Genomic DNA, 16,001 nt, shown 5'->3' on the forward strand with positions numbered 1-16,001 from the left:
CCCAGGGGGATGGAGCCAGGCTGGGCGCCCACCCTGTCCTGGGGGCAGGGCTGCGACAGGAGGGATGCACTGTGCCCAGGCCGGGTGGGAGGAGCCCGGGGGTCCTGGGAGGCGGTGCCTTGGGGTGGAGGGTCAGCAAGGGGCCGTGGCTGGCAGGGTGGGGACAAAGCACAGAGAACACTGCTGAGTGAGTTTCCTTCCAAAGCACATCACTGCACCAGAATCAGGGCAGGCGAAGGTGTGGTCTAGACCCGGGCATCTGAACGCTGCCCACCGCGGGCAGAGCTGCCTCGGTGCCCGTGACAAAATGCAGCCAAGGCCCACTACCCAGCCCGTGCGCTGTGATCAGGGAGCACCGGGCGGGGCAGGTGGGCCTGAGGGCTGCTCCACTAGGCCAGAGTCCGGAGAGCAGCATCTCCCGAAACCAGCCCGTCCACCCTGGCGCCCACAGGACCGCGATCCACACCGAAACACTAAGTCAAGTGAGTTTATTCAGAAAAGGCCTCGGCACCAGACTAAGAAATGAGCCCACTCCCACCCCGGCCGCTCCGGGGCAGGTTTACAAAGACGGGGCAGCGCAGAGGGGCGGCGAGGAGGTCGCGGTAAGGACTCTGGAGTCCGTGGCCGTCCGGGTCTGTCTTCCGACGGCGGCAGCGACCCCGGCGCGAGGCCAGCACTGCGGGCGCGGGGCGCGGCCGGCAAGGAGGCCCCCCCCCCCCCCCCCGGTACAGGCCCAGCGGAGGGCGGGTGTCCCCCAGCCTAAGGCGTGGGGGGCCTGGCAGCCAGCCCCGCCTCCGCCCTCTCGTCCGACGCAGGTTCGGCCGCGGCCGGGCTCTGGGGGGCCCCCTGCTCCGGCTCCCCCTGGCCTTCTGCCTCGTCCTCCTCCACCTCCTCGCCCACCCCGGCCTCAGGACGCCCCGAGGGGGCCGGCGCCTGGTCCACCTTCCTTCGCTTCCGCACCTCGTCGGCCGCCTTGGCCCCTGGGGGCGGGGGACAGGGCTGCGCAGTCTCCCCGGGCCCCTGGCTGCCCATCTCCTGGGCCCCGGCCCCGAGGCCGCCCTGGCTGAGGGCGCAGCCCTCCAGGTTCCGGGCGATCTTCTCCACCTCCGAGGCGCTCTGGGGGCCCGGCTCCCCCGGGGCCTGCTCCCGCCGGTTCGGCTCCAACTTCCTCTTCTTGCTCTCGGTGGGGCTGGCGGGCTCCGGCCCCTGCGCCCCCGGGCCCCCCTCCCGGGCTCCCTCCTCCTGCGGCGGCCCGGCGGCCACGCCATCCCCGCCCGCGCCGCAGGTCCGCCCCGGGGCGCCCGCCTCCGGGAAGGGGTCCGCGGGGCTCGCCTCCCCCGCGGCCGGCTCGGGGGCCGGCAGGGCGCGCGGCCGGGGCCTCCGCAGCTTGTGGAGCGGCGCCCAGACGAAGCGGCCGCGCGGCCGGAAGTGCGCCCAGGCGAAGCGCAGCAGCGCGCGGCGCTGGCGCGGGCAGCGCACGGTGAACACGAAGTAGTCCAGGGCGCTCCGCCGCACGGCCTGCAGCTCGCGGCGCACCAGCGTCTCCTCCAGGAAGAAGCGCACCAGCGGCGCCTGGTAGCGCTCCAGGCCCAGCTCGCCCAGCGACTTGAGGATGCGCGTGATGCGGAGGTTGTTGTGGCTGTGCCTGGACGGGGTGGGGGCAGAGGGCGCGGGTGGTCCTCAGCCGGGCCCGCCCTCCCCCTCCCCCTCCCCCGGCTGCACCCCACCTCCCGGAGCCTGCGGTTGGCTGGGTTTGGGATGCGCCCTCTCCTCTTGCCGGTGCCGGTCCCCTGGGTCCCATGGAGCACCCCTCCCCCCGCACGGCTAGAGGAGGGTTGGAGGGGCTCCCGTAGTGTGCCCACGGGCAGATGCCTCCCCTGCACTTCCTCCACCCCTCCCCCCCCCCACCTGGCTTCCCAACAGGCACAAGGGGGTGCTGTGAAGCTGACGCAGCCCAGTGGGTCCTCGGACCCACGCCACGGGTAGTAGGGCACAGTGACCAGCGGGACTCCCTTTAGGCCCTCACACCCTATCAGGCAGGGACCCCCCCCCCCCCCCAACCTGCAAGCAAGGAGCAGGGTGCTCAGCCGCAGTCGCTTGTCCCTGCTCCCACAAGGGCTCCGGGGCACTTGCCAGAAGCCTAGCACAGTCCCCTCCTCAGCCCGAGACCTGGCTGTGCCAGCAACCCCGCTGGGGTCCTCACCAGTTGAGGTTCTGGAAGCGCTGCTGGTAGCTCTGTGCGCGCCGCACCTTGCCTGTGTCCCGGTCCTCCAGCTCGATTCCGTAGAACCCCAGCATGAGCTCGTAGGCCCGGACAAGCCGCTGCCCGGCTTCCTGGGAGCTTTTAAAGGCCTGGAAAGCAGCCCCCGGAGAGCGAGCGCTTTGGAGCTGCCCCACAGACACCCAGCTGGCGATGCCCCCTCAGGTCTGATTCACTAGAGGCCGGGACTGGACTCAGACTCAGGCTGAAGAAGCCCTGAAACTCCTTCATGTGACCGTCTCTGTACTCTGAGCGGCTACAAGGCCACCAGGGCCTGCAGTGTCCACTTTAGTCCTGAGAGGAATTCTCAAGCCGCTGGGAAGAGCTCAGGACTCGCCAGGGCGGCATCCTGCACTCGCCATCGCCTAGGAGCATGCTGCGCCTCCTCACATGCTCAGTGGCTCCCCCATCCATCCCTCTAGGGGTCCTGCTCCAGCCCCAACATGGGGCGGCAGAGGCTAGCGCCTGCCCCAGACGCCCCAAGGTAGGGTGATTTCTCTGGAAGTCAGTGAGGAGCGCCTGGGGAGAGGTGAGGAACACTTAGAGGGAAGATAATTAGGGGGACTTCCAGCTCCTGCCCTACGAGTGGCTCCCCAGGGGTACACAGAGGCCCGGCTCACCTCGATCTCCTGCTGTGTGAGGGGCTTGGCATGCCAGTTCACCCCTGGCTCCCGCAGAGGAAACAGCCTGTGGGAGAAGAGAGAGCACAGGCCCGTCCCTGGCAGCCGCGGGCTCCCGGCAATGCAGGCACATGCTGCTGGGCACCACTCAACCCTGGAAGGGGCTCGCTAGACACACATGTCACAGGCTCTCACAATAAAGTCAAGGGGTGAGGGCAGGAGAGCTCCAGGGCGGGCATCACAGACCAGGGCACAGGACAGGCACGTGTGGCCTACAGCAAGGGCAACCAGCTAGCCGTTTCGCCCAGGCCGGCCAGCTGTTCCTTCTGTTCTTCATTCTTCCCCTCTCATCACTGATGCTGAGAGTTCCCTGTGCCCAGGAGAGGCCCCCTGGGAGCCGTCCTCAAAGACACACTGTTTGCAGGGCGACCAGAAGCCACGCAGGACAGGCCGCACTCGCTGCCGCGGGGCTCACGTGCGGCAGGCTGCTGTCTGCTGTCCTTCCTGCCCCACACGCAGCCTCAGCTCCCAGCCAGCACAGAGCTGCTCACAGTGAAGACCCCGAGCCGGCAGTGCCCGCAGCCAGCACCAAACCCGGCTTCAGAAAGGATGCAGTGTGCCTGCAGGCATGCATGGGACTCCAGGAAGAGGCTTGCCTAAGCCAGGCCTTCCAGCCCCTCCCCTGGAGACCCTCCCCAGAGGTCCAGCCCCATCTCAGCCCCCCAGCTCTGCCCCTCCTCCCCAGGAGTCCCAGCCCCTCCCCAGATGCCGAGCCCACCTGTGCTCCGAGCCCCACGCCCGCCCTCTGCTCACCACTGGATGTAGGAATGGTTGTCCTCCAGGAGGTCGTAGTTGTCCCTCCATTCCTCAAGAATATACTCAATGCAATAGCCTAGAGCACCATGGGACGCGTCAGTGAGTCAGTGGGGAGCTATTCAAGCGCTACCCACCTTTTTTTTTTAAATCCTCACCCAAGCATTTTTCCCCCACTGATTTTTAGACAGTGGAAGGGAGGGGGAGAGACAGAGAGAAACACTGATGTGAGAGAGAGACATCAACTGGTTGCTTCCCGCACGCACCCTGATTGGCATGGAGATCGAGCCTGCAGTGGAGGTAGGTGCCCCTGACCAGACTCAAACCCGTGACCCTTCTGTCCGCAGGCCGATGCTCTACCCACTGAGCAACTGGCCAGGGCTACCACCTTTCTTGGGGCTCTGCAGCTCTGAGTTGTACATCTCATGTGATTTTAATCCCCCAAATTAGGCCCTCGGCCTCTTTGCAACCTGAGAGCAGATGCCAGAGAGACGATTATGCCCGAGGGAGGGACAGGTGCTCCCCGACCTGCACCTGTCTTTGCTGGAGGGTCCTCACTGCCCCTCACACCAGGGCTTGTCATCAGAGCTCTGCCCTCACACAGAACCTGCAGCTGAGCCCCACCCCGTAGCTGGTCTTCCACTGGCCACTGTGTCTGCGAAGGGTCCGGCTGAGCATTACGGCGTGCGGCCACATGGCTTCTGCGCACGCCACGTCCCAGGGAAACAGCCAGACCACGGGTTCCGGTACCACTTCCCTCATGGTCCGGACGGCCTGGCCCTGCATGGTGCGTGCCTGGCTGAGCATCGAGCTAGGAACCAGTAGGTCACAGTTCGATTCCCAGGTGGGGCACAGGCCAGTGTGGGGGGTGCAGGAGGCAGCTGATCAATGATTCTCTCTCATCACTGATGTTTCTATCTCTTTCTCCCTCTTCCTTCCTCTCTGAAATCAGTAAGGAACATGTATATGTATATATATGTATATAAACTTCACTCATGGACACTGAAATTTGAATTTCATATAATTTTCAAGTCACAAAATGTTATTCTACCTTAAAATTTTTCCAACCATTTGAAAATGTGGAAACCACACTTGCTCACTCGTTGGTGTAGGTGGCTCTCCTGCTCGGCAGAAGAGCCAAGTAGTTGTGACAGCGACCTGGGGCCGCAACGCCACCCGCAGGTACCGCTTGGTCCATCACAGCAAGTCTGCCTGTGGGGGGCGCTGTGGGGCTACCTGAAAGCTATAGGCCCCAGTGCCCCAGTCCCAGCCCAGGTCCCAGCAGCCCAGGTCCCAGAAGACCCAGAGGCAGAGAGAGGGGAGAGGGGACCCGCAGCAGGAGGGCGCTGCAGGCGGCCAGGCACGCACCATTGGGCCGGAACGGGATCTCGTTTTTGTAGAAACTCAGGTTTGGCATGTCACCATTGCTGTCCCCTTCCATCAAATCCTGAAGAGCCAGAGAGAGTGCCGGGGACAGAATCAGAAACAGGCTGGCCTCCCTGGGCCCTCAGGCTAACGCTTTCCTGGGGGAGGGGCATCTGCTCTCCACTGGAAAACACCAGACACCCTGAGGGCTGGTGAGGACCCCATGTGGCAACCTGGGCTCCTCACCCACCTCCGACCTCCTCCTCCTCCCCAAAGCGGACCAGTGCTGGGAGGTCCCCTTCATCTGCACCCGGAGGCGGCCCAAGGGCTTCCTGAGACTCATGGGTGCAGAGGGCAGGGGCTGAGGACACAGGAGACCGCTGCAGGGGCAGGCGGTATGGGGCCTCATGTGGCTGTGCCGAGAGCTGGCACCACGATGCCTAGTAAAGGCAAGGCCGCTGAGGCTCCGGAGGCAGGGGCCTAGGAACACGCTGTGCCACTGGCCTTGTCCAGGTGGAAGGCGGGAGGGTTTTGCCCCAGGTGGGCGGGAGGGCTCGAGGGCGCTTCAGGCAGCTACGTACCGGGTAGTGGTGCCGGTACCTGCGTGTGTCCTGCATGGCTCTCCAGTTTAGGGACCCCGTCATCCTAGACTGGGAAGAGAAGAGAGACGATGAGACCCCATGGGAGATGCCCCCCTCCCTAGAGGCCTGCCAGCAAGCAGACACCCCCCCCCCCCCACCTCGAGTGCCATCCTGGTGAGGGCAGCAAGGACCTGGGCCAGATGTCAACAAAACCAGAGGAGCCCAGAGTGGCTGGAGTGAGGCCTGCCCCCTGCTCAGCCCTCAGGACCCCCAGGCCCATGGGAACATTCTTGGGGGGCAGCCTTCCAAGCTCCAGCTTCACTTATTGGCTGCCCCCCTCAGCTGCAGTTGCATCTCCCGAGGAAAGCCCGCCTTCCGCAGCACTTCCTCGTACTGAGCTGTAAACTGTCACCAGGCCTGTGTCCCCAGGACAGCGCCTTGCCACTTCTAGCTCTAGAAGCGGCCCACACCTAGTCACAGGGTCTGATGAAGGACCCAACGACCAACGCCCAGGGCGCCAGGCCCACCCGCCCAATCCCACGGCTCAGTGACCAGACCCTGGGTCTCCTGGCCACCAGCCCCTTCTCTGCAGCAAGTCAGAGGCTCCTCACTTCCCTCCCAAACCAGCAGCCCTGTCTCTACAGGCCAAGCACCTGGGTCCCGGGAAGGATGAGAGGTAACTGGCGAGCAGGAAGCTAAGTAAATGCAGCCCCCCCCCCCACCTGCTACAGGGTGGGTGGCACAGGCAGGGCGGAGCCCAGCTGTCTGACTGAGGCTGGGGGAGGGGGCGCAGGAGGGGCAGAGACAGCTCATCCTGGGCAGACAGCTGGGTCCCAGCACCTGGGAAGAGCCAAGAAGTGGTGGAGGGGTCAGGAGGCCAGGTCCACCACTGCGCCTCCAGGCTCCAGCCCCTCCCCAATCCCCAACACCCCTCAGTGGTCTGAACTCCAGCCAGGTCCAGGGCTGCCCCCTGCCAGCTGCTTAGGTTCTCTCCTACAGGCCAAGGGCAGGGAACAAAACCGGAACTCAGCGGGTGCACGTCCCCCTTCCCCACCAGTTTCTGTTTCTCCTGCCCCTGGGCCAGCGGGCACCATGCGGGCAGCAGAGCAGGCCTCCAGCAGCGTGGCCTGTGGAACTGGCGGACAGCGTCCTCCACCTAACCCTCGCCACACCCGCTGGGGGACAGAACCGATTCCTGCCCCGTGACTCCAGGCCCACGACGCTGACCACTGCCCAGCCTGCCTCCTCGGGGAACTTGTCCCTGCCCCGACACTGGGGCGCTGAGGCCACTGCCTTTCAGGCAGGCCCAGGAGCCTCTCGGGGTCCCTCTCTTTGATCCCTGTAAGACATTGATAAACCTGAAAACCAGTGTTCTCCTCTGGTCCCGGGAGAATCCATCCCAGAGACCACCTGGATGGCTTCAAGATTCTCTAGACACAGGCAAGACGCCTTAATCCAAAAGCAAATGGGACCCAGGGTGCTGGCTACCATTCCGGGTGCCATCCCTCCCTAACTCCTGGGGCCCAGCTAGAGCAGTGGCACCCACACCCCAGTGCATGCTAGCAAATAGCCCCTGCTAACAAGTAACCAGTGGCAAGACAAGTACTTGGTGGCAACAAAAGTAACAGTGCAACAAGTAACCGGTGGTAACCAGAAGTAACCACTGGGCACAGCCAGGGACCCTGGCTCCCAAGCCACATGAATGCAGCCCCCTGAGGCACCTCCAGGAGGGGGGAAGGCCAGCCCCAGCCCAAGAGGAGCAGCAGGGGTGGGTCAGGCGTGGAGGGGAGGGCAGGGTGGGGAACAGGCTCCGCCCGGTGCTCCCTGAGGGGCACCAGGAGGCCCAGAGGCAGGTGGGCAGTGGAGGTGGCCAGCACGGAGTGCTGGGATCCAGAAGACAGAGCCCCAGGCCTGGAGGTGGATGTGAGAGAGAGGAGGTCGAGGATGTGCCAGGGGCACCCTTTTGAGGAAATGCCACCCCCACAGATTCAGTCCTGGGCAGCTGCCTTAGGGTGGCCCTGGATCTCTCTGCAAAGCCTCCTGTCTGGGCCATGGGGTGGGGGTGGCAAGCAGGGGCAGATCTCAGGGTGTCCATCAGATTATGAGGGGAGCAGGAGGACCAGGGTGGGGAACAGGGCATAGCTGGAGAGGGAGTCGGCCCCCAAGTCTGGTCTCCAGGAGATGCCTCCGTCGTCCCACCCCCCACCCCCGGCGGGGGGTGAGGGGGAGTGGACAGTTTTTCCCAGATCAGGGCCTGGCTCCCATTCTGGGGTGCGGGGGATCGCGGGTCTCGGGGTGCGGGGATCGCGGGTCTCCTGGGTGCGGGGATCGCGGGTCTCGGGGTGCGGGGATCGCGGGTCTCCTGGGTGCGGGGGATCGCGGGTCTCGGGGTGCGGGGATCGCGGGTCTCGGGGTGCGGGGGATCGCGGGTCTCGGGGTGCGGGGGATCGCGGATCTCGGGGTGCGGGGATCGCGGGTCTCCTGGGTGCGGGGATCGCGGGTCTCGGGGTGCGGGGATCGCGGGTCTCCCGGGGCGTGGGGGTGCGGGGGCTGCACCTGCAGCGCGCTGGGCCACACCTCCTCCTCCTCCTCCTCCTCGTCCTCCGCGTCTCCCAGGGCGGCGGCCTCGCCATCGTTGTCGCCCCCGGCGCTCGGGCCCCCGCCGTCCTCCTCCTCCTCGTCCTCGTCCTCGTCCTCGTCCTCCCAGGTGGAGTCGCGGTCCGGATCGTCCATGTTCGGGTGGCGGCGGGACCGCGCTCCGCCGGAAGCGAAAGTGAAACCGGGAGGAAGCGCGGGGGCGGGGCGGGGCGGGGCGGGGCGCCCAGGGTCGCGGGGCTGCCGACTCCGCCCGCCCAGGGTGCCCGCCCGGGAAGGGTGTGCCCCAACCCGAGACTTCCCCTTCCCGTGCCCAGAACGTCCCCCCTAGAGGGTGTCCCCCACCCCAAGATGCCAGTCTGGGGCTTCTCACAGGGAGGCTGCCCCTGAGGAACAGCCCCTGGAGGTTGTCCACAGAGGGTGCCTGTCCTAGGACCCCCCCAGACCCCCCAGGATTCCCCTAATGTTCTCCCCTCCGAGAACGCCCCCCTGGAGACACGCCCCGAGATGTCCCTTCCCTCCAGCAAAGTGGGTGACGCACCTTCAAAATGAAACTTGGGGGTGGTCACCCCAGGTAAAACCGTCTTCTAGAACGACGGCACCACTTTATTACCGCAAAAAACAGCTAAAACCCAGTGAGGAGAGCGGCCTCTGGTGATGGGGCCACAGGGGGCGGGGGGGGGGGGGAGACGGGAGGGGGTACAGCCTAGCCCCGCAGGGGCTCGCGGATTCTCCCAGCCCCGCAAGGTCCAGCGGAGAGGGCCGGCTGCCTGTGCCCGGGCATGGTGCCGGCCTCATGCCGCGCAGCTGGTGACCGCCAGGAGTGGGACAGAGACTTCCAACCGCCCCGGGCTCAGCGGGAGGCCTGTCTTGGTGCTGGTGCCACGGCTCCCTGACACGTCGACCTCCATCAACTCTCCCGCACAGCCCACCTGTCTGGAGCTGAGTCCGCTCCCCTTTCTAAAGGACAGTGGTGACGCCCCCAAAGGGTCAGGGCCCTAGGCATTCCTGCATGTCTGCCCCCAACGGCCAGGGCAGATTTCCTAGGGAGCGGGGCCAGCCCACAGGACTGGGGAGCGGCCTGACCTTGTCAGCCCATTTGCAGTTGGCCTTGGAGCCCCTGGCTGATCCCGGGGTAGAGGGGCTCCTCTGATGGAGGCTTTGGGTGCTGGGCTGTGGGTCATTCCAGGTTTGCTGCTCTGGGAGCCCTGCAGGAGGGGACCCCGCTTCACCACCGCAGCCTACCATTCAGCCTGCCCGCTGCTGCCTCTTGCCAGGGCCAGGACTGCAGACCTCTTTCCTGACTTAAGACACTGCCCAACTGCTGCTTTATGAATAATGGCCACGCCCAATCACCCCAGATTCTGCTGTGGGAACAGCTGGGGCTCTGGGGACGCCATGTGGGCTCAGCAATCCCGGCAGCTTGTTGCCCAGGTGTGTGAGGTGGCCAAGAGCATCACACCAGCGTCCCATCCACAGGCCTCACACACGCTGCCCCAGGTGCTTGGCCAGGCTCTTGTAAGTCTGGCTGAGGCGGGACCAAGTTAGACCTGCCCTAACGCTTTCCAAAAGTGAAAATAGTTGCGGCCATGTTATCTGGCCAAAGTCCGCCCATCCCTACTCAACTAGCCTTGCGGGTCGGCCCGCTGCTGCTCAGTAAGTGTTCAACACTGCCTGGGAGCCCACAGTCCTTCTGGATTCCCCGTGGGGGGTCGGCTAGAGCAGGGAGCCCTGAGACCACACCACCTGGTTCCCACCCGCCGGCCCTGCAGGCGTGTGTCCGGGCAGCGCCGAGTTGCAGGACTGTGCTGCTTTTTGTCCCGTAGGCCTTCGTCTCTATGCCCCCTCCCCACCTCCTGCAGCCCCACCCTGTTTTCTCGTTCAGATCATTTCCATGCTACATGGTGGATGTACCTAGACCCGTGTCACAGATCAGACCCCTAGGCTGGGAGACATCACGTGCCACAGATGGCTGAGCCTGACCTGCACAAACCACAGGCAGCCAACTGGACTGGACTCACGTGCAGGGAAGCTGGCTGGTGAGGGCTGAGCAGCCCTGGAGGCCTCAGGCAGCGGTGTCTGCCCAGGGCAGGGATGCTCGGCCAGTGCTGAGGGCTGCAGCCCCCACGGCGCCAGGGCATGGGGAGTGGGGCTACTTGCCCACCCTTCTTAAAGTGCAGTAAAGTGTTAATTGAAACAAGGCAGGTTTAATGACTAGGCTTTTCCAGCAAATTCTGAGGTCCCTGAAGACACTGTTCCAGATGGGAGTTTCCCAGGAAACCCAGTGAAGGGAGCCCCTCCCGTGCCGAGTGCCACCCAGGTTTCTCTGTGCATCACAACTCCGGACCTGGCAGAGTGGGTACTGAGGGGGTTGGACACTGGCAGTGAGGGAGGCCAAGGGGCAGGGGCCTATCTCCCTGCATGTGTTCTAGAACTCTCTAGAAGGCAGACCTCTGCTCTCTTCCCATGAAGAGTTGTTGCCTGCTCTGCTGCAAGGATAGCTGGGTGAGCGCAGCGTGTGCTGTGCAGACTTCATCACAGGGAAAAGGCAGTGGCAGGAGGGTGTGGCGAAGGGTAGCCTCCGACCACCTGGGTTCTGTCTAGATCCCTGCTCCAGGCGGCAGGTGCGGACACACCCATGGGCCCCCACGCCTTGGAGTGCAGGCTCTGCTGCGTGGATGCTGAGAGCAGCTGCTCAGGGTCAGCAGACTCTGGCACAAGACACTCGGTACCAAGCACTGTTGGCCTGCTGGGAGGCAGCGTGCCAGCCATGTCTTCAAGGGCCTGAAGAAATGGGTCTGGCACAGGCCAGCCTCCAACCTGATGCTGGGCGGCCTCTCAGCACAGGGTCCTGGACGGGCTGCAGCGAGTTCTGACTTCCTGCTCCCAGATGGTGGGAAGGCTGCTGGGTGGGCAGGAAACTCCTGTCTGTCGGTGCGCCGGCTGGCCTCTCCATCACTTGGTGGGCTTCTGCTGTGCACAGCCCCGGGCACACGCAGACATCCAGCGGGAAGGAGGCGCAGCTGTGCCTCGTTTGCTCTCCATCTGAGGGCCTCGTCAGTCACGTCACACTCCACACCTGCTAAGAGCTGCGCCTACACTGGATCACGTGAGCCAAGCACATCGACAGACTTCCGACTGCAGCCAGTGACTGGCTTCGGTATGAAAATCACACAAGCCCAGGTTGCTTTCTGTGCTTTAATGCGCCACAGGCCCCGGCCCGGCCATCAGCTCCTGTCGGGCCTCCCTCCACTCACTCGTTTGGTCTGTTTGCAAGTTACTCGATAATACAAAAATAACCACAAATTCTGTGTCTGGCATATAAAACTGAGCAAAAATTATCCCGTCGCTCATTACCTTAAAGCAAAACATCTTGGAAAAAATACAACATAGGTTTTTAACTTCTGCAGTATTTTTTCATATAAAACACTAGTAAAATAGGTTTCTTAGAAATTAAATAGTGAAATATCAACCACATTATACACATCGTTACAGTACAAGTGAATGAGGCAAGTCCCCAGCTGTGTCTCAGGGCTGAGGGAGGGGCCGCTGCATGTGGCGTGTGTGGCCTTTCTCCTGAGGTCGCAGTCACTTGAGCAAGAGCAGCGGACAGATGGACAGGTGGCCCAGTGGGAAGACTGGTGCTCCTGGGCGGGCGGGGACAATGGTGTTATGCTCATTCCTCCAGGCTCTCTGTCATGTAGGCTGTAGCTCAGGCCGCTGGTGCAGAGAGCAGCGGAACTGACACAGAGCACACTCAACCTAAGCCGGCGATCCTTTTTCTAGGGGTGTGGGTGCCACAGATCCCCGGACCCCAGGGCAGGCAGCAGGGGCCGAGCACCTGAGCCCTGCCAGCCCTTCTCTGAGGAGCATCTAAGTCCGGCGCCGCTTGGCAGCACTGGGGCTGGAGGGGTTGCTGTTGGCGGTCAGGACCTTGTCGGTGACTCGGCTGCGCTTGCGCTTGTCCACCCCTTCCTTGGCCCCCAAGTCTGAGGAGTTCTTGTCTCTGTCTTTGCTGCACTTTTCGGTTGCTTTCCCCAAGCTTCCTGAAGATGAAAAAACTGGGAAATAAAATCATTTGGCTGAAATCAGAATATCCAGAATTTTATTTCATCTTCTTGTTCAGTTAGAAAATTCTGTATCTACACATATGACGCTCTGAACCCACAAGCTTCTCCTGAGCTGGGGGCGCCCGCCCGGCCCACAGAGCACCTGGTCCTCCTGAGGGCGTGCCCACCAGGGGCCTCGGGCACCACGCGCTCAGGCTGCAGGACCCGCCCGCCGCCACTCACGCCTGTGCTGCAGGTGGAGCCAGCCTTTGCTACTCAGTTTGTCCTGTACTGAGGCCTCCGGCACTGCGCACTGGGTCCACCTGACTGGGCCCGCCGGTGCCCGGGGCCGCCCTGCGGTTCATTCATGGCGTCGGCCACACGCACGATGTCCATGCCCGGCGAGGCTCCTGCCCGAGCAGATGGAAGCTGCCTTTCAACTGCTGGACCAGACAGAGTAGCTGTGGCTGCAACGGGCTAGGAATTCAGGCTGGGGACCTGCGCTGCGCCCTGTGGGAAGGCCTTGCCAGGGGTGGGTGCTGTGTCCCCCGGGACCCCGGTGGAGGGATGGGAGAAGCTACACACTTACCATCATCGGCTCCATTGTGGGGGTCCATGTCTTCCTTCATTTCCTCCTTCATTTCCTCTTCAATGGTCACTTTTCCTGTGGGGAGACAACTGCCTTCCCTGAACGCCCACACTCCTGGGTGACTACACCTGGCCCAAGCTGGGGTGGCTCAGGCTGGGGCTGCTCCCGACCACCCAGGTGGGCCGAGCATCACAGGCCAGAGACCCTCACTCCTCCCAGAGACTCATGCCCTTCACTCTGACACCACCACCCTTGCCCACCTCCCGCCTTTCCTAATTCCCAAACCTAACCTGTCCAAGTCTCACCTTCGCGGACTTCTTGAATGATTTCTTCCGGGAGGACGAAGTTCCTTTCTGGATTCGGGAATGGAAGAATCTCAGACTCGTGCTGATGGCAAATAGGAAGTTTAATTTTTTTAAGAAACAAAAAAGGTGTGATTTTAGCAAGTGATGAAAAATGTGTAAGAGCCACCTCAGGAGCACCCAGTGAGTGCACAATGCTGCCCTGAGGCTGCGGAGGTGGGCAGGCGACAAACCAGGGCGGGCACAGCTCCAGCGCCAGCCAGGGCAGGGGTCTTAGTGGGAAGAATGCTGGTCAGTGTCACCTGACATGTGCTGGGCCCCATCCCTGCTGGCACACACCTCAGGGCAGGGCAGCGGCAGCCCAGCAGCCTGGAGACAGGGCATGTGGGCTGGGAAAGCCACCCCACAGAAAGCAGGTAAGGAGCGCAGAGACCCAAGGCCCTGTGGCTTGTCAGGCTCCACCTGTCCTGCAGGTCCCGTGTGCCAGAAGGGACAGACCGTGATACACGGAACACCAGACGAGGGAAGGTGAGTTGGTGGGAGGGGATTCGGGAAACGGGCTTCCACCCACCACCCACATGGGAGCCATGTCAAGCCAGGCGGCCCGCTGTCAACGTGCTGATCAGCATCTCCGGCCGCGGTGATCCACCGGCTGCTGGTCCCCCTGCTCACTCTGTGGGTAGGGTCCAGGGACTTGTGCTAACAAGGGCCAGAGTGGTGCTGGGGTCTAGGCAGTGCCATCCCTGAGGTCTTGCCCAGGCCTGAGTGACAGGCCATGACAGGAAGAGGGAGAGGGCTGCTGTCCTGAGCCGAGAGCCCTGGGTGTACCCTGCAGCCCCCCGGGTTCTGTCATGTGGGTCCCCCGTGTGAGTGTCTGTGCCTCAGAGCTACCTGCCTGCCTACCCAGGGACACCAGGGGCTCCCCAGGACAGGACTCTGCTGCTCTCATCTCCGTGTCCCACTTCTGGCCCCAGCAGCCTGAAGTCAGGGTGTGGGAAGTGCCTGGGGACCAGGTGACCCCACAGATGACACACGTGGGAGCTTTGCTGAGTGCAGGCCTGCCTCGGCCTTGCACCCAAGGCCACCCCCGAAGGACACCTCTAGTGCAGCAGCTGACCCTCACAGGGGCTGTGCATAAACAGCAGCCAGCCCCAGGACACAGCTGTGACCATGACAAGCAGAGGCAGAGGACTTGCTGGAGGTCGACAAGAAGCCAGGGACAGCACAGGATCTGGACAGAAGGCCGGGGGCTGGCAAGCCTTTCCTGACACAGCTTAGGCTCCTGCCTTGACCCAGGTGCCCCGACCCCAGGTGGGTGCCCTCCTTTGATCTCCTGCTGCTCCTCTGGGGGGAACACCTGTCCCTTTGGCCCTCCTGGTTACCTAGGGAACCTGGCTGACACCCTGCCGGTCCGGTTCTCACAGAAGCCACCACATCACCTTAACCTGACCGGAATGTGGGCACCGTCCTGCCTCGAGCACTCCTGGGACCTCCCATAAGTCAGATGCCCCCCTCCCTTGGGCCGGGGCTCGGCCTGGGCTCGGCGTTACCTCCCTGGAGAGGCTTTCACTCATCACCCATCTACAGTCGGTTCTGCACGGTAACCAGCTGTCATCACTAGGTCTGTGCTTTCTTGAACCCCACTCGGAGCTACTGGTTGAATGAATGGTCCCCACGAGGACGCGGGCGCTCTGAGGACAGACCGAGGTCTGGAGGGCTCGGCCTTGGGGGACGGGGAGGGCGGGGTCCAGCTCACCAGCGCCTGCATGTCATACATGGTGCTCAGGTGGTCCCAGATGACCTTGGACGGCACCTGCCTGCCGATGTTCTGGCTGAACTTGTCCCTGATACAGATCATGTGGAAGTGCCGGTTCACACCTGCGGGGAAGGCTCCGGTTGGAGGGCGAGAGGAGGAGGGGCAGGCGTCCGTGGGGAAGGGGCAGAGGCGGGGCGCGGGCAGGGCAGGGCAGGGTCGGTGGAGGGGGCCCCGCCCAGCGCGCGCCCCCGGCCGTTGCCGGCGCGCCCCGCCCCCACGCAGGTCCGCGGCGCCCGCTCACCGACGGGCTTGTGGCCCAGCATGGCGTGGAAGAGGCACACCTCCACCTCGGGGCTCCACACCACCGTCTCCTCGGCGGGGCTGGTGGCCGCCTCCCCCGGCCCCTTGTCGCCCGCCGCGCCCCCGCCGCCCACCTCGGCCTCCCCCATGGCCCGGCTCAGCTACGAGCCCCCGGCGGGAGCGGCGGGGCCACGGCTCCGCGCAAGCGCACTCGCGGGGTGCGTGCTCTGCGGCTCAGCACGCAGGCGCAGGCTCAGCAGCGGGTGGGTCCCGGCGCGCCGGCGCCCCCTGGCGGCAGGCCGTGTAACGCAGCGCGGACCTCCGGAAATGGAGTGGATTTGGGGAAGGGGATGGTGGCGGTTGAGGCGATCGCTGCCCAATCTGGGTTACCCCGTCGAATGTAAATGGCGGAATTGCAAATTACACCCCAATAAAGCGATTCAGAAATAAGAACAGGCCACAGTCAGTTCCGCCAGCGTGGGCTTTAAAGGGCTCCTATTGCCTCTGCTGACCCCTGGTCGGAGCACTGCACAAAGCGGCTTCGGCGCAACGGGGAGGGATCTGGACCGTGACGCCCATACAGGTGGGCGTCTGGGGGGTTGACCCGGGGTGCGGCGGGGGCAGGGCCTGGGCGGAGCCCCGAAAGACCCCGGCGCGAGTTAACTGCGGTCCGCACCGGGGCGAGGCCGAGGCAGGGCCGGGTCGGGTCCAGGTGGAAGGTTACCCGCTAGTCTGCGCCCGACCGCGGCCGGGGCGGGGCGGAGTCTTGCC

At 63.9% G+C, this 16,001-nt stretch overlaps 2 protein-coding genes across 8 annotated transcripts; both read right to left on the bottom strand.

The window, feature by feature from the left end:
* Positions 1-473: 473 nt before the first annotated feature.
* OGFR (opioid growth factor receptor) lies at positions 474-8,472 on the bottom strand. Of its 4 annotated transcripts, none has more exons than XM_081097636.1 (7): positions 8,217-8,472; positions 5,640-5,708; positions 5,062-5,140; positions 3,694-3,772; positions 2,881-2,947; positions 2,204-2,352; positions 474-1,645 (listed from the first exon to the last, which is right to left on the bottom strand). In XM_081097636.1, the coding sequence occupies exons 1-7, from the start codon at positions 8,370-8,372 to the stop codon at positions 760-762; spliced, it is 1,485 nt and encodes a 494-aa protein (XP_080953762.1). In that variant the 5' UTR covers positions 8,373-8,472; the 3' UTR covers positions 474-759. The 4 variants fall into 4 exon arrangements, with proteins under 4 accessions (XP_080953762.1, XP_080953761.1, XP_080953764.1 ...); XM_081097635.1 differs by having other exon boundaries at positions 8,196-8,469; XM_081097638.1 differs by having other exon boundaries at positions 5,640-5,703; positions 8,217-8,427.
* Positions 8,473-10,427: 1,955 nt separating this feature from the next.
* MRGBP (MRG domain binding protein) lies at positions 10,428-15,431 on the bottom strand. Of its 4 annotated transcripts, none has more exons than XM_081097728.1 (5): positions 15,232-15,410; positions 14,931-15,052; positions 13,178-13,259; positions 12,873-12,947; positions 10,428-12,295 (listed from the first exon to the last, which is right to left on the bottom strand). In XM_081097728.1, exons 1-5 carry the CDS (start codon positions 15,377-15,379, stop codon positions 12,108-12,110), a joined length of 615 nt encoding a protein of 204 aa, XP_080953854.1. In that variant the 5' UTR covers positions 15,380-15,410; the 3' UTR covers positions 10,428-12,107. The 4 variants fall into 4 exon arrangements, with proteins under 4 accessions (XP_080953854.1, XP_080953855.1, XP_080953856.1 ...); XM_081097729.1 differs by having other exon boundaries at positions 11,414-12,280; XM_081097730.1 differs by lacking the exon at positions 10,428-12,295 and adding an exon at positions 12,319-12,726 and having other exon boundaries at positions 15,232-15,431.
* Positions 15,432-16,001: the final 570 nt, after the last annotated feature.

Source organism: Myotis nattereri, assembly GCF_964212035.1.
Source record: "Myotis nattereri genome assembly, chromosome: 8".
Lineage (NCBI taxonomy): Eukaryota > Metazoa > Chordata > Mammalia > Chiroptera > Vespertilionidae > Myotis > Myotis nattereri.